Source organism: Chrysochloris asiatica, unplaced genomic scaffold, assembly GCF_000296735.1.
Source record: "Chrysochloris asiatica unplaced genomic scaffold, ChrAsi1.0 scaffold00064, whole genome shotgun sequence".
Classification (NCBI taxonomy): domain Eukaryota; kingdom Metazoa; phylum Chordata; class Mammalia; order Afrosoricida; family Chrysochloridae; genus Chrysochloris; species Chrysochloris asiatica.
Window position 1 is genome coordinate 5,008,657 of NW_006408582.1, and position 25,171 is coordinate 5,033,827.

At 36.5% G+C, this 25,171-nt stretch overlaps 1 protein-coding gene across 1 annotated transcript in view; it reads left to right on the top strand.

The window, feature by feature from the left end:
• The window catches only part of KIF13B (kinesin family member 13B), a 294,477-nt gene that overhangs the window by 185,631 nt on the left and 83,675 nt on the right, over positions 1-25,171 (top strand). The window contains exons 25-31 of the mRNA XM_006864335.1: positions 4,776-4,922; positions 5,983-6,012; positions 7,763-7,862; positions 8,424-8,550; positions 9,226-9,281; positions 11,151-11,275; positions 24,492-24,668. Of these exons, the coding sequence (XP_006864397.1) occupies positions 4,776-4,922; positions 5,983-6,012; positions 7,763-7,862; positions 8,424-8,550; positions 9,226-9,281; positions 11,151-11,275; positions 24,492-24,668 (762 nt within the window). The remainder of the gene's footprint in view (positions 1-4,775; positions 4,923-5,982; positions 6,013-7,762; positions 7,863-8,423; positions 8,551-9,225; positions 9,282-11,150; positions 11,276-24,491; positions 24,669-25,171) is intronic.

Here is a 25,171-nt window from a genome sequence, read left to right on the forward strand (position 1 = left end):
GCTCCGCGGGAGAAAGATGAGGCTTTGTACTCCCGTAAAGATTTACACCCTCGGAAACCCTGTACAGGGTCGCTATGGGTCGGACCCGACTCGATGGCACTTAACAACAACAACAACAACATCATACAGCATTAGAACATTTATTAAGATACAGAGAAGCAGTAAGACTTGGTAGAAAAAAAGACGTTAGAATTTAACATGCTTAGATTCATTTGTGACTTTGCTACTGCCTAGCATAGCCGTTAAAATACAGTGCCCTAACCATAACATGACTGACTCAATGGCACTCAACAGCAACAATAACCATAACAATGGAGTCCTGGTGTGGCGCTGTGGGATGATGCACTGGACTGCAAAATTGGTTTGAACCTCAAGGTCAGTGGTGCAAGCTTACCAGCTGCTCCTCAGAAACCCTATATGGGGTTTCTGTGGGTTGGAACTGACTCCATGGCACTTAACAACAAGAGGCTGTATATCCAAAGCAAGTTAAATAACCTCTCAGTCCTTTTCCTTCACATATATGATGACTCAATAAATACTTGTACAAGAAAAAAAAAAATCCATTTTATTCTTTCACTTTTCCATGTTGTTGTTGTTAAGTGCCATCGAGTAGGTTCCGACCCATAGTGACCCTGTATGGGGTTTCCAAGGAGCGACTGGTGAGCTTGAACCACTGACCATGTGGTTCAAACGATTTTGCAGTCCAGCTCATTAGTCCACAGCACCACACCAGACTCCTTTTCCATAAGTAGGTCCTAACTTTCAGGACATTAAGTTCAAATATGCATAGTGTTCAAGCCCCTCATTAACTAGTTACCATTGCTTCTTTGGAGTCCTGGTGTGGCGTTGTGGGTTAATGAGCCAGACTGCAAAGCCGTTTTAACTGCAAGGTTGGTGGTTTAAGCTCACCAGCTGCTCCATGGAAAGCCTATATAGGGTCGCTATGGGTTGGAACCCACTCTAGGGCACTTAACAACAACAATTGCTTCTCTGCTTTCCGGCTCTTCCTACATGTTCCTTTCTACTTAATCTTACCTAATAACAGCCTCTATGTCTTCATATCTTTCCAGGCCTTAAACTGATTCTTTCCGAATCCAGGTCAAGAATACCGTCTTTAATAAAAGCCTTTCCTGCTAAGCCTGAACACTTTGAATATAGACTATAAAAAATATAATAATTCACACTGACCGCCTAAGACAGGCAGCGTCCCTTAAACAAACAATAAATAAGGGGGAAACGGATGTAGACCTTGCAGACCCGGCCAGGAGTTCAAGGCCCTGTGGGCCCAAGCGTTGCAGACCGTCCAAACCATAGGCTCTGAGGATCAGACTTTAGCCACCTAGCAGACATAGCAAACTGTCCCTCATCTGATTATTCAGTTATGCTTGTTAGTAATCTCATACATGAGCCCTGGATATCCACAGATAAATGTAAAAACCTCCCCTAAAAGCCGAGACTGTAAATTCCAAAAAGGCAAAGTTCCCCCCCCACCCCCCCAAAAAAAGCCAAAGAGGATAGAGAGAAACACTGTTGACTATTGATGTATGGAGGGGATTATAATCAATGTAATGAAACAAGTCATATGAATGGTTGACTGTGAAACTGATGATGTGCCCTGTAAACTTTCACTCAATCCACAATAAAAACCTTAAGAAAATAAAATAATAAAATAAATACTTAAATATTCACTTTACATTTCACACTAAACCAGGGAGCACTTTCTAGTCCCGTCTTCCAGTTGATGGATTTCTAAGTCATCCAAGGAAGATATATAAATTTAATAGATGTTCAGAAAAGATGTTCTCACATTTAATCTGTTTTATCTCATGTTTTAATTTAAACCAATTTCCTTTTGCTTTTAGTTTCTTGTCCAGGTACACAAATGAATTTGCTAAAATTAATTTTCTTCCATTTATATGTAAAGAGCATGTATTTATCCTCCTCCAAAAGTTTTCAGAAACTTAAAAATTTAAGCAAATTTTCTCTTTGCTTTAACCTTTCCTCATATATTCCTTTGAATACCTTCAAAATTCCTTTTCTAAAGCTGTTGTACTATGTTACTATTCCTTAAAAGATGAAAACAACCATAGGATGCAATATTCAACTAAAGGTTTATAATGCAAGTCTAGCTGAAAGAGTAATTCCACATCAAATATACAAAATCCACTGAATAGTACTAAGTAAGATTTTTTTTCCCCTCTCACTGTTAGTTGGCAACACAGACCATGGAAAAATAGCAATCTGCCTGTGGTTATGATTCCCACATCTTTTTCTGCTGTTATGTCTGGCATATATAATCATCAAGGAATTTAAGAAGCCTTTGAGATAGCCAAAAGGATATTATATTCTATACCTCAGAGACAAGGTCTGGGATGGAAATGAAAATGTGTGAATTTTCTATATAACTTCAGTTGTAAAGGCGAGATTATTGAGAGAAAGAACATAGTATGAAAAGCAAAGAGGGCCTAGAACTGAGCCTTGAGTAACCTCAGCAGTAGTTACTGAGTAGAGCTAGCTGAGCCTGCAAAGAATACTTGCAAATAAGCAGGTAGATAGAAAGGAAAATCAGAAGCCAGCTTATGTCAAAGAAGCCAAGTATTTGATGGAGTCAAAAAATAACTGTTTTTCTAAATTTGAGTAGCTATACATTTAATGTTAGAAACAGTCAAGTGTTTATCACATCACTGTGATATACATATATGATACTTCAAAAAACTATAGTATACTTTTAGATATCATATAGACCTACCATCTGGAAATGATAAAACAATGACTTCAGCAATTTGCCAAAGGTCACAGAAGTTGTTAGTGACAGAAATGGAATTAGAATCCATGGACCATAACTGCTATTTGGTTTAACCATATGAAATTAATTACTATTTTTGTGGGTGAAAAATGGCTGAACATTAGCATTTATAAGAAGTTCAATCTAATAGTTTCAGAGTACTTTTATAAAGTTTTTCTGTTGATTATTAGGAGTCTTGATGTGGCACTGTGAGATAAACCCTAAACTGCTAACTGTAAGGTCGGTGGTTCAATCCCACCAATCACACTCCTCAGAAACCCTATACAGAGTCACTATGAGTTGAAACCAACTCTATATGGCTCTCAACAACAGCATTGAAAATTAAGCTAGTCCAGGATTCTTTTTCTTCTTTTCCCTCTCTTTATCCTGAAATCTCCCCCAAAGTTCATACTTCACATGTCAGTAACACTTAGACACGTAATCAAAATAGGTCACTTTCTATCTTAGGCAAAATAGACAAAAAGTTACTAATTGTGAGTATATTACACATTGTTGTTGTGAAGTGCCGTCGAGTAGGTTCTGACCCATAGCGACCCTGTATAGGGTTTCCACAGAGCAGCTGGTGAGCATGAACCACTGACCTTGCTTTGCAATCTGGCGCATTAACCCACAGCACCACACCAGGACTACTACATTAGGCAATTTAAATATCTTCTGAGGGACCCTTTTCATAAAATTTCTAATGTGTAAACTACTAAATTGATAGATAATGGTAGTCTGTCTGTTCACATCTAGCTAAGTTGATTTTCTTGGGAACTAAAGATCCGAGTGAGGTGTGGCGTTGTGGGTTAATGGGCCAGATTGCAAAGCCATTTGAACTGCCAGGTCAGTGGTTCAAGCTCACCAGCTGCTCCTTGGAAACCCTATACAGGGTCGCTATGGGTCGGAATCTACTCGACGGCAATTAACAACAACAAAGATCTGATAGAAGAAGGGAAGAGTGACTTGAAATGATAGATTAAAATTGTGTTTTAGGTTCCTAAAATTTATAAAAAACAATTGTGTAGTCAGTAATTTAGGAATATCTGGGATTCGCTTAAAAATATTATTTCATTGTAAATACATACAATGTCACATAGTATTTATTCTGAAAATGTGCTAAAGATGGGATTTTCATCTGTTCAGTTCTTGAGTTTGCATTTTGGTTTACAAACAGTTTTATTTTGAAAATAGAACAGTGATAGAAAGATAGTAATCTTTCTTATTACTGTTTATGTTTTTAAAACAGATATTACATATATTTTGTTGGTAATATTTACTTTGACTTAATATATGTTTTTGTTTCAATATTTTAATTATTTATTATATGTATTCATTTATTTCCACAATTATCAATACTACATTTATACAGATAGAAATTAAAATTAGATATTGATATCTAATTTTTGTTATTCTTAGGAGAACTTAGAGTTCCTTACATTATATCTTTATGTATATGGTTGATTATTTATTTAGAGCAGGTTGCTAAGATTGAATTGCTGAATCAAAGAAGGCTTATATTTTTAAGACAAATTGCCTTCTAGATAGGTTGTATCAATTTATATTCCCACTAACAATATATGAATTTGCCTATTTCCTGAATTTTGGGCAATATTGGAAATTGCCTTTGGAAAAAAAAATAGTTTAATGAATGCAAATAAAAGTATCGTGATTATTTGAATTTTTTTTTGATTATCAATGAATTGGTTAGCTAGATTTTCCCCCTCTGTTAGAATACTGTTTTTAATATCCTACTGAAAAAATATATAAACCATGTTTTTTTTCCTGTGTCTTGGCAACTTGCTTATAAGGTAAATTATTTTTCATGATTGAATTTTAAACTTGCGTCTCAGGTATTTCAAATTCAAGATGTGGGGAGAGTTCTCCAAATTTAAATGTGTTCACAAAATCAGCCAGTAGGGGTCTCTCTAAACCAATTTTTTTTACAAGGAACTAATTTTAAGAAATTCATAAAATGTCTGTAATACAGGGGCAATCCCGGCGCATTCAAGTTGAAGTGAAGTCTGTACAGGAGTCTGGCACTTTACCACTAATGGAAGAATGTATATTGTCGGTTGGCATTGGATGTATAAAAGTTAGACCTCTCAGATCCCCCAAAACTCATGAGACTTTTCATGTAAGTGTCTCTGCCTGTTATGTTCTTGTTGCAAGGTAAAACCAGAAGAGTTTTGGAACCTGTCAGAAAACTGCGTTTCATGAACAATTAGTATCTCTTTCTGTCTCTCTCTTTTTTTTTTCCTTTGTCTCAAAGTCACTGCATGGTTGGTGTTTGCTTTATTATATGGCAAACTGAGAGTTAAAACATTTCAGCCTCCAGAAAAAGTGCCTAATAGTGATTAACCTCCTTAACTTCACTCCACACACATACACACACACACACATACATGCACACACACCACACCACCCCCAGTATAAACCCCCTACTGGTTTATAAAGACTATTTGCCAGCAGGTGTTTGATTTCCCTGGCGAGTGTGAATGTGAACCCAGCAGGGAAAGTATTGTTCTGGTTGCTGAAAAGGTCAAATGAGTATAGTTCACTTTCCTAGGAGAAACTCAGGTTTTACTCCAGATCCCTGAAAACTGAAACTAAGAGTGAGAGTTGGCAGAAGATGAAAGAGCGTATTAATTCTAACTTTAAAATTAATTCTAATTTTTTTGGGACAAATTATTTAGTTTGTTCTACATAATAATATGGAGTCCTGGTGTGATTGCTGTAGGATGAACACTGGACTGCTAACTTACAGAGTCAGCTGTTCAGCCCACCAGTAGCTTGATGGCTGGAGTCCTGGTGTGGCATTGTGAGTTAATGCGCCAGACTGCAAAGATGTTTGAACTGCAAGTTAGCAGTTCAAGCTCACCAGTCACTCCTCAGAAACCCTATACCGGGTTGCTGTGGATCAGAACGGACATGAGTGACGACACTTAGCAACAATAACAATGTGATGTCTGGAGTCTTGGTGTGGTACTGTGGTACTGTGAGTTAATGCATTGGACTGCAAGGTCAGTGGTTTGAGCTCACCCACCACTCTTCAGAAACCCTATACAGGGTCACTGTTACTCAGAAACTACTGGATGGCACTTAGCAACAACAATGTGATGACTGGAATTGTGGTTGCCTTGTCAGGGCCAGACCAAATGATTTTGAGGGCCTTAATAATGTATCTTTTCTTTTAGGAAGAAGAGGAAGACATGGACAGCTACCAGGTAATTTAGTACTTACTAGTCTTATCAACGGAGTCCTGGTGTGGTGCTGTGGGTTAATGCGCCAGACTGCAAAGCTGTTTGAACTGCAAGGTCAGCGGTTCAAGCTCACCAGCTGCTCCTCGGAAACTCTATACAAGGTCGCTATTGGTCGGAATTGACTCGATGGCACTTAACAACAACAACAAGTCTTATCAACTGGAGTCCTGGTGTGGTGCTGTACAATAAGCACTAGACCAAAAGATTGATTTGAACCACAAGGCTGGCAGTTCAAACCCACCAGCCACTCCTCTGAAAACCTTTACAGGGTTACTATGAGTCAGAACCAATTACGGCAGTTAACAACAGCATCATCAACTAAGCTTGATTCAAGTCTTAAATATTCCTGAATCTGGCTGTACTGTTTCTTAATAATGACACAGTTAAATTTGATTTAAACATTGGGAGCTTGGGGTTTGTTTTCTTATATCAAAACAGGGTAAAGAACAATGAATATGGTCTCATAGACAATATAGTACAATCTTTAGAGCAGAGGAAGTTGAGTATGTCGGTCCCAAAGAAATTAGCTGTGATTGTTATCTTTTCTGAACTTGTAGCTCTCGCATTTAGATTTCCCAAAGATCCATAGCCTCTGCCATTTACCTTTTCTCTCCTTGAGTGGAATCACCACTCCTTGTCCCTGTTTCATTTGGCCTATGTGTGCTTAAGGCAAGCCAAGCGCCCCTGGTATTTTCCATACTTTAAAGCACATGTCCTTTTTCCACCTCTCGAACAACATACATGTTTTTTGTTTGGTTTTGTTCTTCCTTTCCCTTTTTCTAATCTCCTGCAAGATTTTGTTTCTGCGTATTAAATTTTATCTTGTTAGTGTTGGCTCATCCTTTAGGCCTGTCAGAGCTCTTTGAATCCTGATTATGTCATCCAGTGCAGTCACTCTTCTGGTTTTGAATCATCCTAATTTGATAAAATGTCTGCCTTCCTATAAGTAACTGATAAAAGTATCGTATCCGATAGGATAAAACATAGAGTCTTATGGTACAACAGTAGAGACTTTTTTGAAGTTGATATTATCCCATTAATTACTGTTCTTTGAATGTGATTTTTTAGTTATCTATGATTTCATGTAAGTACATCCATTATACTTTTCTCCATCTTGTCTATAAGAATGTCATAAGCTATTTGATCAAATGCCTTAGTGAAATCCAGATATACTATATCTGCAGCATTCCAGTGACCTACCCAGTCTTGTAACTCAATTAAAAAAGGAAATGAGGTAAGATTGGCATGCATTCAGGTGTTGACTGGTAGAATTGTTGGACTGTCAATAACACACACACAGTTAAAAAAAAAAAAAGAGAGAGAGAGAAAAGCATTTACATGACATTTGAAGAGGATAGTGGAACATTTTAAAGATAGTAGGTAAGAAATGTAAAGAATGATTATAATGGTTCTGAGGAATGTAAGTTAGAAGATTATTGTATACTAGCTGTAATTTTTCTCCCAACAAAGATACCACATAGATCTTAGTTGCAAGTGATTGGAACCATTAGAAATAAAACTGGTTCAGAGAATGCCCTTTCTCTTCTGAGAGTATCTATTCTGAGTTATGATTGGAGTCAACTGGTGGTATGGTAATGAAAAATTCCAGTTTAATACTTTACATTTTTGAAGCATGTTAGAATAGGATACAACATCAGTTTTACTTATATTATTTTGGCATTCTATTTAGTATGATTTACCTTTTCACTTCCAGGACAGGGATTTAGAAAGACTACGCAGAAAATGGCTGAATGCATTAACAAAACGTCAGGAATACTTAGATCAACAACTACAAAAGCTTGTCAGCAAACTTGGTAAGAAAAGCTAGTTGCGTATTTTCCTCCCTTTCAAATTAGTAGATAACTAATCCCCATTTGCAGCTACATAAATTAAGAACCAAGTGAACATGTGGATAATGGGATTGGCAAGAGCACATAAATGCTACTCACTGTTTTGTTTGTAACATATCCTTTTATATGAATATTTATTTATCCATTTGTTTTAGAATTTTCATGTACCCACCTGCCCTCTCCCCCACCAAGAACAAGAAAAGACAACATTGTTTCTCAATAGTAATTTAAGAAATGTGCTAATGTTTCTTAGTCAAAACACTTGAGTCTTCTGACTTTGGAGCAAATCTTTCATTCACTCTTCTACTTGGTGAATTGAAGACGACCTTCAGAGAGTACACCTAGCCTTTCTAGCTTACAGTTAGCTGGAAATTCTCCTCTAGAGGTCACTTATTTATTATTGATAATAGAGGAGTATTGTTTCCAGTGAACCATTAGCAACCAAAAATGGAAGATTTTACTAAGAATGGAAGTATAAAAAGCGAGTGAGAGCTCTGTGCTTGATTCCCATTCCTTATGTTCTAGATAAAACAGAGGATGATGCTGACCGTGAAGCTCAACTGCTAGAGATGAGGCTGACTCTAACTGAGGAAAGGAATGCAGTAATGGTCCCCTCTGCTGGCAGTGGGATTCCAGGGGCTCCAGCAGAATGGTATGAATACTGACATGTGTCTTTTGAAATTCTGAATAAATTGCCTGCCTTCAATATGAATTTTGCCTGTGCTTAACTTATGGGAGATTCATAATAGCATATGGGGGGAAAGTTATTTGAATTAGAGGAACTGTTAAATTATTTTCATGAGCTGAATAACTGGCCTAAAACTGCGTTTATTAAATAATATTGTTATTGGCCAAAGTTACTAAGATTTCTGAGAATCTAAATCAATATTTAGTACCACTGCACTTACATTAAAAAAAAAAAGTTAATATGTTAATTACTTGGGGTCAAACTGTTCTATCACAATAAAATTACATCTCCAGGAGTTCTTGCGTTTTGTGCTGATTTAAACTGTACTGTCAGCAAATGTTCTTTGCCACTTTGTAGACTTTAAAAATAGTAAGTTAAGCTACATGGGGCCCTCAGGTATATAATTTTATTAGAAAATAAGTTTAAGCAAGGGATTTCAGTTACAAACAGGTTGCTGTATAAGACTAACTGTAATAATTATACATAAAAGCACTGGTGAAAAGAAGCAGTTACAATTAAATTCTTTGTTTTAGTCAAAACAATAGCTGTTATTGACTTGACATCCAATAGCTCTGAATGTGTATTGGAATGATGTTCTGACATACATGCTGGTAATGCCATTTGTTGTTTATTTTTAAGGATTCCAGTCCCTGGAATGGAAACACACATTCCTGTTATATTCCTTGACTTAAATGGTAAGCTATGTGGGTTTTTTTCTGAAGGCTCACCTCTTCAGACAAAATAATGTCCAAATAACATTTAGATTTCATATCAAAGTAAATAGTTGTGCAGTTCTGTAATCTAAAATTAAAGTCAATTTTATGTGTGCCTTAGTGCTCTGATGCTTAACTAAGAATGAACTTTTTTCTATAAGAGTAATATTTTTATATAACAGTAATAGGTATGTTTCGTCATGCTGCCTAGTCACATCTCATTGCTACAGTGACAATATATACTTGATTCTCCCATCAATTTAGGACAACAGTAATGTTTTCCTTCAACTTTAAGTATATTCTTCTTTAGTACTTAGGGAAAGACCGCTCTGAAAAGGATTAATCACTAGCAACTCTTATATAGCATGTTTTTGGTTTTTTCCCTTGGTGTTTTGTTAGCATTATCTAATAAATGTCTCACTTTTTCTGTGAATTCTTCTGGCATTCATCCCTGCACTTGTTTTTACTGCTAATAATCCTATTATCCTCTTCTAGAAATCAACTCTAAGGCTAGAGCAGGTATGTCCAATTAGGCAAAAAAGGACTCATTCTGCCTCATTACTATAATATATATCTTCAGCTGCATTACTATCCAATATCAAGGAATTTTAAAAGTAATCTTTAGCTGTCAATAGTTAAATATTGTCTTCCTTTACTTCAAGGCATAAGTTCCTTGTAGTATAGAAAGTAAAAATGAAAAGACAAAAAAAAGAGGTAAGACTATATAATAACTCATCAGTTAAACTCCTAAAACATTTAAAGATGAACTATGTATTAAAATTATCCTACATAGACAACCCTGAACGTCCTTCGTGTTTATCTTCCATTGAGCTAAAAGTGAGTTATAATAAGTGTTTAGCATCTTGTGCCATTTAACTTGTTTGTACATAGGGGAGACATATATACACACAATTAAAGAGTAATCCTTAGCCACTTCTACACTCTATCTACTTAATAAGGTAGGTACTTTTTATCACAGATTATATCCTGCTTTGTTGTTCTCTTGAGTGTGGGAGATTGAGATTTACTTGTGCTAGACTGCAAGTTCAGTTTGAGCCACAGGTCAGCTATTCAAACCCACAAGCCACTCTTAGAAACCCTATATGGTGGGTTCACTATGAGTCGGAACCGACTCGACAGCAGTTAACAGCAACAACAACAACAAATTCTTATGATAGGATTCCAAGGTGGGGTAGAAGGGCAGGTGAACAAGAAAGTGGATAAGTGTAAACTAAAATTAAAGTCCTGATTCAAAGAGATGATCAAGTCTTTGTTAGCATTATGAACATTCTTGGTGTACCAGAAAAGGTACTAGTATACCAACTCACAAGCTTCAGATGGTTAGATAATTGGGAGATTAGTTTGGAATTGAATAATGGGAATGCCATGGGGGCAGCCTTCTAGTTTCAGCTCATGTTGTCATTTAATTAATTAGTCTTTTCTTGAACTTAACTGTTAGATAACAAAAATCACTCTCCCTTGTTTCTCATTTCTTTCTATACCTTTTAAATGTAACAAGCAACCAAGAGCATTGCGTTAAAAGGCAGGGAAATTTGGGTTCTAATTCTGTCATTAACGTTTATGAGCTGTGACCTTGAGAAATCTCTTGGGTATCTTGCATGTAAAATAAGTCATAGAGGCAAGAGATTGGATAAGATCATTTCATCAGGCAATTTTTATCTTTAAGATATCTCAACTATTTAATGGTCATCATCAGGGTTACATGAGACTTCAGAGCAAAAAAGCAAATTAATTTTAAAACAAAAATTTTAGTAATCACATTGAAATTTAGCTGGTAGAGGTTATCATTTTAAATGATCTCAGTGTTTAATGGAGCTTTTTTGCTTTTAGCTGATGATTTCAGCTCTCAGGATAATCTTGATGACCCAGAAGCTGGTGGATGGGATGCAACCCTTAGTGGGGAAGAAGAAGAAGAGTTCTTTGAACTTCAAATTGTAAAACAACATGATGGAGAGGTAAAGAAAGCATAACTCCAGATGATCAGATATAAAAACAGTTCATTAACCTTCCCAGGAGCATGATAATAGTTTCATTGTTTACATTTCTCAAAATATTATAAATTAAAATCTTAAACTATGACTTGAAGAAAAAAATGTGACTTTCAAGCTGTTACTGTGAATTGGTAAAGGTTTACAGAGATATCAATTTTCAGTTCACCAGTTCATACACATTTTGTTTTGTGTCATTGATTGCAATCCCCACAATATAACACCATTCATCCCACTTCCTCTCCATGTTTCCTGTTTTCATTCCTATTTCTTTCCTAATCTTTCTTGCCTTCTGAACCTTGCACTTCAGCACATGCTGCCCTTTTGATCTCAAGTGGTTAGTAATTCTAAGGAGTTATCATTCACCTTATAGACCTCTGTATTGTTGGCTGAGAGCCATGACAGTGAATTTACTTGCACGTCTTAAGAATGTCTAAGAGCCATAGTCTCGGACGCTCCTACAGTCTTTATCAGACCAGTAAGCTTGGTCTTTTTTATAATTTTGAGTTTTACTTAATATTTGTCTCCCACTCTATCCAGGACCCTCATCTTGATCCTGTTCACTGTGGTCAGCAATGGTAGCCGAGCACCGTTTAGTTCTGATTTCAGAGTCATGGACATTTGCTTCACATGATCCATTATTCCTTTGGACTAATTGTTTTCATGAGGCTCTGATTTTCTTTACTCTTTTTGGCTTCAGACAGAGAGAAACCAATAGTTGCACCTTAGATAGACACTCACAAGCTCTTAAGACCTCAGTCTGCCCTCACCAAAGTAGGATGTAACTTTGTGTGGACTCTGTTGTGCCAGTTGAACTTGATGTGCCCTGAGACTATGACCTTGAGTCCACAGTTCCCAGCTACTCATTCCCTCAAGGCATTTGGTTCATGGCTAAGAAGTTTTCATAATTTTATCCCTGTATAGCTCCTGTACCAGAAAGCTATGGTTGTATGTCTAACCATTTCAATAGACAGCATATGATGAAGAATCAGTGATATTGAAGGACAAAGTCCAAGCTGCACTTACGGCATTGGTGAAAAACAAGGCTTCAGGAATGAATGGAATACCAATTGAAATGTTTCAACAAACTGATGTGTCTCTGGAGGCACTCATTCATCTATGCCAAAAAATTTGAAAGACAGCTACCTGGCTAACCATTTGGAAGAGCCATATTTATGTCCATTCTAAAGAAGGGTGACCCAATGGAATACAAAAATAATCAAATGGTGTCGGGTAAGATTATGATGAAGGTAATTTAAAAATGGTTGCAGCAGTAGGTCAACAAGGAGTTGCCATAAATGCAACCGGAATTCAGAAGAGGATGTGGAATGTCCTGACATATTGTTGCTGACATATTGGCTAAAAGCAGATAATACCAGAGAGACTTGTGCCTCATTGACTATGCAAAGGCATTCAACTGTGTGGATCATAATGACTATAGATAGCCTTGTGAAGAATGAGTATTCAAGAACACCTAATTGTGCTCTTGAGGAACCTGTCTGCACATAGGCGAAGAGGCAGTTGTTAAAAGAGAACAAGGAGATAACTACTGAATGGCTGAAAATCAGGAAAGCTGTACACCAGGGTTGTATCCTTTCAACATACTTATTCAATCTGTATGTTGAGCAAATAATCTGAGAAACTGAATTATATGAAGAATAACATGGCATCAGGGTTGGAGGAAGACTCATCAGTAACCTGGGATATGCAGATAACTCAGCTTTTCTTTCTGAAAACAAAGAGGACTTGAAATACTGATGAAGATCAAGGACTACAGCCTTTAATATGGATTGCACGTCAGTGTAAGGAAAACAAAAATCCTCACAATTGAATCAATAAGTAGCATTGTGATAAACACGGAAAAGATTGAAGTTGTCAAAGACTTTGTTTTACTTGATTCATGGAAGCAACAATCAAGAAATCAAAAGACAGATAGCATCAGGCAAATGTGTTGCAAAAGACTTCTTTTAAAGAGCTACAGAGCAAAGATGTCATATTGAAAACTAAAATGTGTCTGACCCAAGCCAGAGTATTTTCAGTCACTTCGTATGCATGTGAAAATTGGGAAATGAATAAGGAAAACTGTAGAAAATTGATGCATTTGAATTATGGTGTTCATGAAGAATATTGAAAGCACCATAGAATGACAGAAAAACAAACAAAACTGTCTTGGAAGAAGGACAACCAGTGTGCTCCTTAGACACAAGGATGTTGGGACTTTTATTTTCCTTTCTTGTTTTATTACTCTTGATATGGCTTCCGATACAATATTGAATAAGAGTAATGATAAAAGGCATCCTTGTCTCATTCCCATTCACAAAGGAAATGCTTTCAGTCTCTGTGGAGACAAATGTTAGTCAGTGGTTTTGTACATATATTCTAGTTATGTTGAGAAATTTTCCTTCTATTCCTATTTTGTTTAGCATTTTTATTAGAAATGGATGTTGGATTGTGTTAAATGACCTTTCTGCGTCCATTGATTGCATCATGTGCTTTTCCTTTTTTTTTTTTTATAACATTTTTTATTTTGACAATTGGATAATTCACATTAAGTTTTCAGTTATTAATATTTAAGGGAATTGAAGAGAATTTAGGGAATTCAAGCTTAGCACATAAGTTCAATATACACAAAAGAAATGCTAAGCTTTGTAATTAAAAAAAAAAAAAATTCCCTAAACAAAATATATTCACCTATTAAAAAAAAAAAATCTTGAGTTGCCAAATTCTCTCATTCTTTTTTCTGCTAGCATGAACAAGAATATCTTGATTTACCAGGAGTTCAAACCTGTTCTTTTCAGTTTGACTCTCTGTCAGTAACTTGCATTTCCGTCCCAGATATACTGAATCAGAGTCTACAGTTTAACAAGATCCTCAGGTGATTATTTTTATAGATCCCCATGTAATTATTTTTTTATTGTAAATTGAGTGAAGGTTTACAGAACAGATCATCAGTTTTACATTCAGTAAATCTTATGCCTTGCTTAATTACATATCCCCTCCATGTACTAACAGTTAACAGCATTTATCTCTATTCACTTTTAACTAGTGCAGTCCTCCCTGTGTCTTCCGATTCCTTCATCTTTCCTCTGCTAACCTCTCTCCTGTTGTAAACTGCCTGCCCTGTCACCCATGTTAACATGTGTCTATTCTCTAGCCCATGGATACTTTTCCCTCCCACTCTTTCCCCCAATAACCATTATAGATTGTTTCTTTTAACAAGAAAACATTTTCTTAACCTGTTATAACGTTGGTCTCATACACTGTTTGTCCTTTTGTGATTAACTAATTTCACTCAGCGTAATATCCTCCAGGTTCAGCCATGTTGTGAGGTGTTTCACACATGGATTGAACTATCATTATTGTTCAATGTTTTTAGTATTACACTGTGTGTGTGTGTACCAAACCATTCTTCTGTTGCTGAGCATTTAGGCTGTCTCTTTTTAATCCTGTTTTCTTATCCATTCTGTTCTTTTTATCACTTGACTGAAATATTTAATCCATTTGCATCCAATATAATTATCAATAGGTATGAATTGATTGCTGTTATTTTTCTGTGTGTTTTTTTTGTGGTGCTGTTGGATTCTGTGCCACATAATTTTCTATGCTGGAGTTCATTTTGTTTGTCGGTTTTCTTTGCATTTTGATTTCTGTTGTGTTAATATTTACTGAATCTTTTTGAAGTTCCTCTTTTTCAATTCTGATGTACAAATGTATCATTTTTCTTTGAGGTTACCCCGTAATTTATCAATTTTTTTCCTTCTTAAAAACAGTCTGTTTTATCTTGAAATCTACTTGACTTCCTTGCCATTAGAAAGTTCTGTATCTACACTATTCCCTCTTTTTACTTTGTAGTTGACTTCATTATACATTGATATCTTCAATTCTAGATTTTTGGTCTTATAGGTTTGTTTTATTTCCATATCTGGATTGAGTCCTGGATGGTGTTGTCAGGTATGGTAATCTCAGGTTGTTGTCTGCTATTGTTGGTTCTCAGTCCAAAGAACACAGTTTACCATTTTTTGTAAAGTTGGTCTGGCCATTACAAATTCCTTTAGTTTCTGTTTATTAGGAAATGTCCTAATTTTGCTGTCATATTTGAGGGACAGCCTTGCTGGTTATATGATTCTTGGTTGGCATTCACTTTCTTTAAGAATTTTGTGTATGTCATTCCATTGCCTTCTTGCTTGTGTGGATTCTACTGAGAATTCAGAGTTTAATTTTATTGGTTCTCTTTTATAGGTAACGTTTCATTTTTACTGAACTGCTTGCTCTCAGGATTCTTTCCTTGCCTTTGTTTTGAAAAGTTTAATTATGATATGTCTTGGGGATTTGGGGGATCTGCCCTGTTTGGGGTTTGTTCAGCTTCTTATATGCTGTTTCTCATTTTTCATGTTAGGGAAGTTTTCTTCCAACAACTCTTTCTCTATGCTTGTCTCTCTGTTCAGTGATTCTGTAGGTTGTTCCTCTTCTTGGTATCCCACATAACTTTTAGACTTTCTTTGAATATATTTTTTTCCCCCTTTTTTCTGCTTATTCTTGTAGTATACTTGTATTGAGAGATTTATCTTCAAGTTTACTAATTCGGGCTTCCATTATTTCACATCTGTTCCTTTGCCCTGTCAATGTATTGTCCATGCCTTAGATCTTAGTATTAATCTTCTGGATTTTTAATTGCAGGTTTTTATTGTTACAAAGTTGCATTTATTTTGTCCTTTTTTTTTTTTTTTCGAATAGGGTTTTCCAGAATTCTTATAAATTTTTTTTTCTGCGTTCTCCTTGCTTGCCTCGATATTCTGTCAGTCCTTTGAGGTACCTAATTATCATTCTTTTGAATTCTTTTTCAATTAGTTCTATTACCTTTTATTCCTCAGAAATGCTTTCTGGGTCCGCATCTTGGCCATTTGTGTGAGCCATTCTCTTGTTTCTTTGAGTAGGCTAAAATTTTCTGTTGTCCACACAGCATTGTGGGATTATTATATACTGTATTTGTTGGACCTGGAGGGAGAAATCTCTGGTGGACTACTTCAATTCAAGGAGCTCACTAGGTGGTTGTGGAAGGGATGTGACAGCCATGTTCCAGAACTAGATGGAGTTCCTGTTGACCTCGATGTTATCTATGTTCAGGGCACTCAATCTAGAAGTAGTTTGTGGGGGGTTTTGATGGAGATGGTTTCACTGTCTATTAGGATCGCAGGGAAGCTTGGGGAAGCGTGATTGATTAAATGCTGGTCTGGTGACTCTTAGGGTTTTGTATTCTGGAACCTAGCCCACCTGAATCTAGGCACCAAAGCAGTATACCAAGTGGTGCAGTTGGCTTCCACCTGGCTCCAATCTTCCAGAGAGCAGAGTCTGTGCTGGGGGTGCATGAGGATGGGTGCTGGCCACACTTCTGGTTACCAAGGGAGTGAGAGGAAAAAGAAGAAATCATCCCTTTTCTGTCACCCGTGCAAAACTGCTGTCAGGCCTCACTCTGCTGCTAAAGCTGCTTACAAGATGGTCGAGCTGCATCTGGCCAGCTGTTTGCCAATCAGCCTCCATCTCTCCTTCCAGCAAGCACTCCATCTACCTTTCTAACTTTTTTTTGAAGTTCAGGGTGCCAGAAATTTCATCTGTGTCTGTTTTATTTTGTCTCTGTATCTTTGTTATAGAGGGTTCAAGGAGTCTGTTTACCTTGTCTATCAACTTGCCAGAAGTCCCTCTTCCTTTGTTCCTTTGTTTTATTTTTGTGGATTATATTGATTTTTGATTTTATAATTTGAGCCATTCTTGTATAAATCTCATTTGGTCTTCATGTGTTCTTTTTGGGTATGTTATTGGATTCTCTTAGCTTGGATTTTGTTGAGCAGTTCTGTGTCTATGTTCATGAAAATTACTGGTCTATAATTGTCTTTACTAGTGGTGTCGTTTCCTGCCTTTGGTATCAAGGTGATGCTCACTTCATAAAATGAATTCAGTAGTTCCCGCTTTTCTTTAATCTGTAATAGTTTGAATAAAATTGGTGTCGACTCTTCTTGAATGTGGTGAATTTGCCAGTAAAGCTGTCTGACCTAGGATATTTTGTTGGTGGGAGTTTTTTAATGACCTGCTCAATTACTTCTTTTGTTGTTGTGGTGGTGGTGGTGGTGTGCTGTGGAGTCGGAGTCAGTTCCGAGGCTGTGAATCTTTATGGGAGCAGAAAGCCTCATCTTTCTTCCACAAAACTGATGGTAGTTTCGAACTGCTGACCTTGAGGTTAGCAGCCTGATTCGTAACCACTATGCTACCAGAGCTCCCTTCTTTTGTTGGAAGTCTGTTAAAATTTTCTACCTCAGTTTGTTTTAGTTTAGGTAAATATTATGTTTTTTAGAAAACTGTCCATTTCTTCCAAGTTTTCAGATTTGCTGCAGTACAGATCTTCATAGTATTCTGTCTTATTTTCTTTTAAATTTCCATTGGTTCTCTTGTGATGTCATCCACTTGATTTCTTATGTTATTTGTATCTTGTCCCTTTTGAGGGGTATTAAATTAGCCAATGGTTTGTCTATTTTATTAATTCTTTCGATGAACCAACTTCTTGTCTTGTTGGTTCTTTTTATTTTCTTTCCTGTTTTGTATTCCATTTATTTCTGCTCTAATCTCACTTATTTCTTCTGGTAGTAAGAATCCTAGCGTGGCACAGTAGGATAAGCACTTGACCACACAAGGTTTGTGGTTCAAACTTACCAGTTACTTCTTGGAAACTCTTCTCAAGGTCTCTATGAGTCAGACCCGATTAGATGGCAGTTAACACCACCAACACTTCCTTTCATTTCTGCTTTTATCTTTCTTTATCATTTCTTCTGGTAGCTGTAGTATTATTTTTCTGCTAATTTTCTAATTGTTGGAGATGTTTTGGTTAAGGTATTGATTTTGGTTCTTTTTTTTTTTTTTTTTTTTGAAACTTTTTATTGTGTCTGTCTTCTTTTTGGATGTGTGTATTTATTGCTGTAAACTACCCTCTGAGCACTGCTTTTACTGTGTGCCAAAAGTTTTGATATGTTGTTTTTCATTCTGTTTTGATTTAAGGAATTTTTAAATTTCATCTTTTCTTTCTTCTTTTACCAAGTAGTTTTTAAGCAGGGTGTTATTCAGTTTCCATGCATATGAATTTTCCTCCTTGTCATTCCTGTTGTTGATTTCTAATTTTATAGCATTGTGATCTGAGAAGATGCTTTGTAGTATTTCATTATTTTTAAATTTACTAAGGATTACTTTGTGGCCTAACATAGATAGAATGTATTACAGCAAATGTTCCATGTATGCCAGAAAAATACTGTATATTGTGCTGTTTTTGAGTGGAATGTTTTGTATATGAGGTCAAGTTGGTTGATTGTGTTGTTTATTCTTCTGTGCCTTTGTTTAATTTCTTTCTAGTTGTTCAGTTCTTCATTGAAAGTGGTACATTAAAGTCTCTTGCTGTTGTTGCAGAATTGTCTCTTTCTTTTTTCCATTCTGTTAAAATTTGCTTTAAGCAATTTGGGGATATTTCATTGGATGTATAGATATTTATTATGGTTATGTCCTATTGTTTTATTGACCCTGTAATCATTATATAATGCCCTTCCTTATCTCTTATACTGGGTTTTGCCATAAAGGTAATTTCTTATCAGAAATAAATATTGCCACTCCTGTTTTGATTGCCATTTGCTTGATATAATTTTTTCCATTCTGTGGTGTTTTAGTCTCCTTTTGTCTTGTGTCCTGCATGTTTCTCTGATAGACAACATATTGATGGGCCCTGATTTCTTATTCATTCTGCTGCTCTCTGTCTCTTAAGCTGGTGCTTTTAATAAATTTACATTCATCAATAGGTATGAATTTATTGCTGTCATTTTGCTGTGTGTGTATGTATTTGGTGGCGCTGCGGATTTCTTTGTTCCATATGAGTTCCTATGCTGAGTTCATTTTGTTCATGGATTATCTTATCGTTTATTTCATTGCTTTTATGTTGGTTTTAACTAAATCTTTATGATTTTCCTCTTTCATTTTGATGAAATTTTTTTTTCTTTTGAGGTTATCCTGTAATTTATTATTTTCTTCCCACGTTGGTTTCTGGGTCATGTTATCATGTTCATTAATCTTAGGTTATTGTCTACCACTGTTGGTTCTCTGTCCCAAGAAATCCCTTTTGTTTTTCTTAGAAGGTTGGCCTAGTTTTCACAAAGTCCCTTTATTTCTGTTTACCTGAAAGTGTCCAAATTTTGCCATCATATTTAAGAAACAGTTTTGCAGGACATACAATTTTAGGTTGGCAGTTTTTTAAATTCCAGAGTTTTTATGTTATCCCATTGTCTGCTTGTCTGCATGGTTTCTGCTGGACCTTTGTCTTACTTGTTCTCCTTTGTAAGGAACGTTTCATTGTTCTTGAGCTGACTTCAGGATTCTTGCCTTGCCTTTGGTTTCATAAAGTTTGATTATGATATATTTTGGTGATTTTCTTTTAGGGTCGATCAGGTTGCAAGTCGTTCTGCTTCTTGAATGCATATCCTCTCATCTTTCATGATATTAGGGATGTTTTCTTCCAACAAATCCTTGTCAATGTTCTCTGTGTTTTTTTCTGTTTCTCTTTTTTGTTCTGGAATTCTGATCATATGTAAGTTATTTCTCTTGGTGGTGTACCACATAATCTCAGGCTTTCTTTCTTTCTTTTTTTTTTTTAATTGTTCTTTTTTCTGATTGTTTCTTTTGTTGATTTTATTGAACAATTTGTCTTCACTTTCACTAATTCTATTTTCTATCGATTCAATTCTACTCCTGTGCCCTTTCAATGTGTTAGCTATTTCTGAAATCTTAATAACAACCTGGATATCTGTGTGCCATTTTTGTGTGGTTTGCAAGTTTTTGTTAATTTTGTCGGTTTGTTTTAATAATATTGTAGAAGTCTTCCAGAGTTTTGTATGTGTTTTCCTTGATTTTGCCTGTATTTTCCTTGAATTCTTAAATACCATTCTTTTGAATTCCTAATTAGGTAGTTCCAATGCCATTTCTTCTTGAGGAAGGTTTTCTGTCTGTGCAGTTTTGCCACTTGTTTGAGGTACGCTGTCTTGGGGTGGGTATGCTACTCTGCTTCCTAGCTTGGCAGCATTTAATTGCTTACCACCTGTCTCTCTCGTGGTATGATAGAGGATTAGAGTATATTTGCATTTCTCCATTTGTTGTTCGTGTATCATAGTTGAGGGCATGTTGATTTTGGTATTGTCTGCTGTCTGTCATTGATTAAATGGTGTAAAAGCACAAGATTGGGTGGTGGTCTTCAGAAGGTGTAGGAGTGGCTGGACTATGTGGGCATGATTATTGTCTTCTGCTGGGTGGATAGGGAAAAAAAGGAAAACAAAATAAAACATCATCTTTAAAAAGGAAAAGAAAGTGACAAAAGCAAAGATAGTAGAGAAAGATAAAAGTTAGGGATGGGGAAAAGAATAGTATTGCATAGTAAAGGAAAAAAGGAAGGGGAAATAAGAAAGGGAAGAGAAAAGAAAAATAAGAATAGGAAAAGAAAAAGATAGGAGAAAATTGGTTGGGCAGACCACCTTGTGTTGTTATTGCTGGATGAAGAGGCAAGCCAGGGTCTGGGCACCTGGTGTGGGTCAGCTCACTCTGATGGCTAAGGAGTCAGAGAGGTTAGTGCACCTAACCTGGCCTGGCAATGCATGTTCTGCTGTCCTGAAGAGATGGAGAGCATGTGCCTCCAAATTTGAGTGTACCTGATCCACGGTGGCATACCTCCAACTTCAGGTGAAACGGGCTGTGTAAGGAGGACACTCTCACTGGCCACTGGGTGGATGGTGGATGGCCACAATTTTGGTCACTTGGATGGTGTGGGGAATAAAGGAAAGATTGCACCTTTCTGGTCACCAGCTACAGGTGTGAGTGGAGCTGATTACCAGATTGCTATGTGATTGGAATGCTGCTTGCAAAAATTCAAAATAACCATGCTGTGTCAGGCCAGTAAACAGTTCCTGTCCCAATTATCTCCTTGTTTGCTGTTTTCATTCCATTTCTGTTTCGGACTGATATTCAGTCCATTTCTTTATCCTTGCCTTTGAAGCTCAGGGTTGTAGGATTATCATCAGTGTCTCTTTCATTTGGTTTGCTGTGTCTTTGTTGTATAGGATCTAGATCAGCCTTGTTTACCATCTGACGGAAAGACCTCAATGAATTTTTTATTAAAAAATGAAAAAAGTATGTATGAAGTAAATGTGACAAAATCTTGATAGTTTGAGTGGTGCATGTACAATGGGCATGAATTCTCTAGAGTTTTCAGTCCATTTAAAGCATTATATATTGCACAATTTTAAGGAAGGAAAGCTGATGTGTTGTACTGAGGACACATCATTTGTTGGCAGTATTCCTGACTACAAGACTAAATTTGAGTCTAATAATGAGGAAACAACAACAATAAAACTCAATTTAAAAACATTCCATGAAACAATAGGCCTGTACTCTTTCAGAAAGTCAGTGTCATGAATGACAAAGACTGAAGAACTATTTCAGGTTACAGTGGGTTAAAGGAAATGACAACTAAATGCAATTTATGATCATATTTTGGGTCAGTTGGCAAGATTTGAATATGACTCTATATTAGATAATAATGTTGCATTGATGTTAAATTTCCTGAGTATGGTCATTGGTCTTTGGTTGAGAGGATGTTTTTGCTCTTAGAAGATACTTGCTGAACTATTTAGGAATGAAAAATAATATGCCTGCACTTTACTCTAATGTGGTTCAGCAAAAATGATGAGAGAGTGTGTGTACATGTAATGGGAAAGAGAGAGAAGCAAATGTGGCAAAATGTTTCCAGTTGATGGGTTTAGAAGAAAAGGATACAGGAGTCCCTTGTCTAAATTTGCAGCTTTCCTTTGTATTTGAGAAGCTAAACAATTAAAAACTGACATGGGGCTTCTAAGGCAAGATGTCAGAGTAGGCAACTGCACTGAGCAACAAAGATAAGTTTGAAGCAGCAAGTGAAGCATCAGAGGATAGAACAGAGTGTGGTGGATAGAGTGCTGACTGGAAGAGGAAGCTCAACAGGAGTGATGAGAGAGAAGAAAAATAGGCATCTTGTCACTTGGCGTGCGGTGGTACTACCATCTTTAGTTTTTGTAAGTGGTTGCAGATATAGTGGTAGTGGCCACAGGACACAGCTGGAAGGTGGAGGTAAGGGAGTGCAATTCCCCCTTGTTCTTCTGCCCTCCTTGTGGCCAGAGGCATGTCCAGTGATACACCCTCCTGGGGGTGCCTCAGCTCTACCTGGGATCTGGCGCCACGGATAACACCCCTATTTCTGGAGGCATGTGAACCCACCTTAAACTATGCTACACAAACATCAAATGGTGAAATTGCGTTCACACTTCTGGTCTCTGCCACATCCACCAGGAGACAGGTGGTGAGTAGCTGAGATTACACCAATATGCCATCATTAATTAAAATGATTTTAATTTATCATACAAATATGATACCACAATGTCTTGGGGAAAACAGACAGTTTCAGCTTACATGAAGAAACAAGACACAGTGGCCAAAATAGAGTCAGAAAATACAACACCAGAAATAGTATCTGATCTACCTGATAAGGAATTTGAAATAATGCTATTTAGGTATCTTCAGTGAATTGAGAGAAAAATGGGTGAAAACAAGGAGAACACAAAATAAAACTTTAGAAGAATCCAGGAAAACACTACAAGAATGATCTAACAAAATAAATGAAAAATTGGAAACCATACAAAAACAGCAATTAGAAAGTCAAAAGATGAATACTGAGACTGCAGAAATCGTACATTGAAAGGGTAGAGAAGTGGAATTGAATCAATGTAAGGCTAAATGATTGAGCTTGAAGATGAATCTTTGAATACTCATCTTCAAGAGGAACAATTGGAAATAAGAATGAAAAAAATCTGAATAAAGCCTAAGATTTGTGTTGGACAGTTTCAAGAATAGCTTACATACGATTGGAATTCTAGAACAGGAAGAAACAAACGAACAAAAAACCCATAGTGAATATTGTCCAAAAGTTGTTGGAAGAAAACTTCCCTAGCATGAAACACAAGAAAATAGCCATTCAAAAAGTTAAACTAACTCAAAACAGGACAGACCCCAAAAGATAATCACCAAGACATATTATTATAAAGTATTGAAAAACAAAGATGAAGAAAGAATCCTGAGAGCGCTCAGGAAAAACAAATTTTACCTACAAAGGAGATCTAATAAGACTAAGCTCTGATTTTTTATCAGAAACTGTGCAGACAAGAAGATAATGAAATGACATATATAAAACTCTGAAAGTCAAAAATTTCCAACCAAGAATCATATACCTGGCAAAATTGTACATAAATATCATGGCAAAATGACATTTCCAGATAAATAAAAATTAAAAGAACTTGCAAAACCAGACTAACCTTATAAAAAATACTATAGGGAGCTCTTTTGCCAGAGAACCAACAACAGCAGACAACAACCTGAGACTAACATACATGACAATATCACCCAGAACTCAACCCAAGTATGTTGTTGTTACATGCCATCGATTTGGTTCTGAATCATAGTAACCCTGTGTAGAGTTTGTGAGGCACAAATGCTGGGTTAAGCTACCAGCCTTGTGGTTAACAGTCCAGTGCTTACCCTACAGCGCCACCTCAGGACTCAGATATGGAAGTATTCAAAGTAAAGCAAATGTACAAGATTGAAAACAGAAACTAGAGCTACCAGTTTACAACAATAGCAACCAAAAAACATAAAGAAAAAAGAAGTAAGAATGTAGTTATAGAACTTCAAAGAAGTGAAAATCAGTAATTTCAAGAAGAAAAAAAAATCATAATCATAATAATAAACCTAACTGTAACCCTAGAACTAGACCAAACTTTACCACTAACCTTGCCTAAACCTAACCATAGTCTTAACCGTAACTTTGTACTCCTACACATCCCACACTACTCCACACCACCCCAATTAAAAAAAAATAAAAACTGAAGTAGAACCTAAAAAGAAAAAGCAAGGAATACCAAAACATTATACCCTGTGCTTGGCAGAGAAAAGTAATTAAGACCCGTATTCCAGTCTTTTCAAGGTAATTCTCAAAGAACTTGCCTTTGACTAGCACCACCTCAGCTCAAGGTGACATGATTTCATTGAGAGAGTTTTTATTTTTATCTTTTTGTTTTCTCTGCAGGTGAAATCAGAAGCCTCCTGGGACTCTGCAGTACATAATTGTCCTCAACTCAGTAAAGGCACTCCTTCAGATGAGCGACTGTTTCTCATTGTGCGAGTGACAGTCCAGCTCAGCCATCCCGCTGACATGCAGTTGGTATTACGAAAACGAATTTGTGTCAATGTTCATGGCCGGCAGGTGAGTCATTAATCCAGGTAGAAGGAATGACTTTAACCATAGATCCAACACATGGGCAGGAAAGTGCTCTTAAGTCAGTTCCTATTCATAGAAACCCTCCAGTATAAGATTTCTGAGGGTTGACTGATGGGCTTAAGCCACCCTCCTTGTGGTTAGCAGCCCAGTGATTATCCTACAAAGTCATACCATGCTAGTTTCAGGCCTCTAACATGTCATCTTGAGTTCATCCTAGAAAGTATGAATTTTATACTGACTCTTTCATATGAGAAATTTCACAGTCATTCTTTTGGGGGGGTCACATAGCCTTGTTAAGGAGAACTTTATTTTTGTCTTTTGATCTGGGTAATACAAAATGAGAATATTCACTGGCAAGATAAGCTGTTTTATTCATTAGCATTGTGGGTTTTTTTTAATGTTTTATTGTGAATTATGTGATAGTTTACATGGGAGAACATTAGTTTTACATTCATTCTGTCGTATATCGTCTCATTGCCATGGTTACA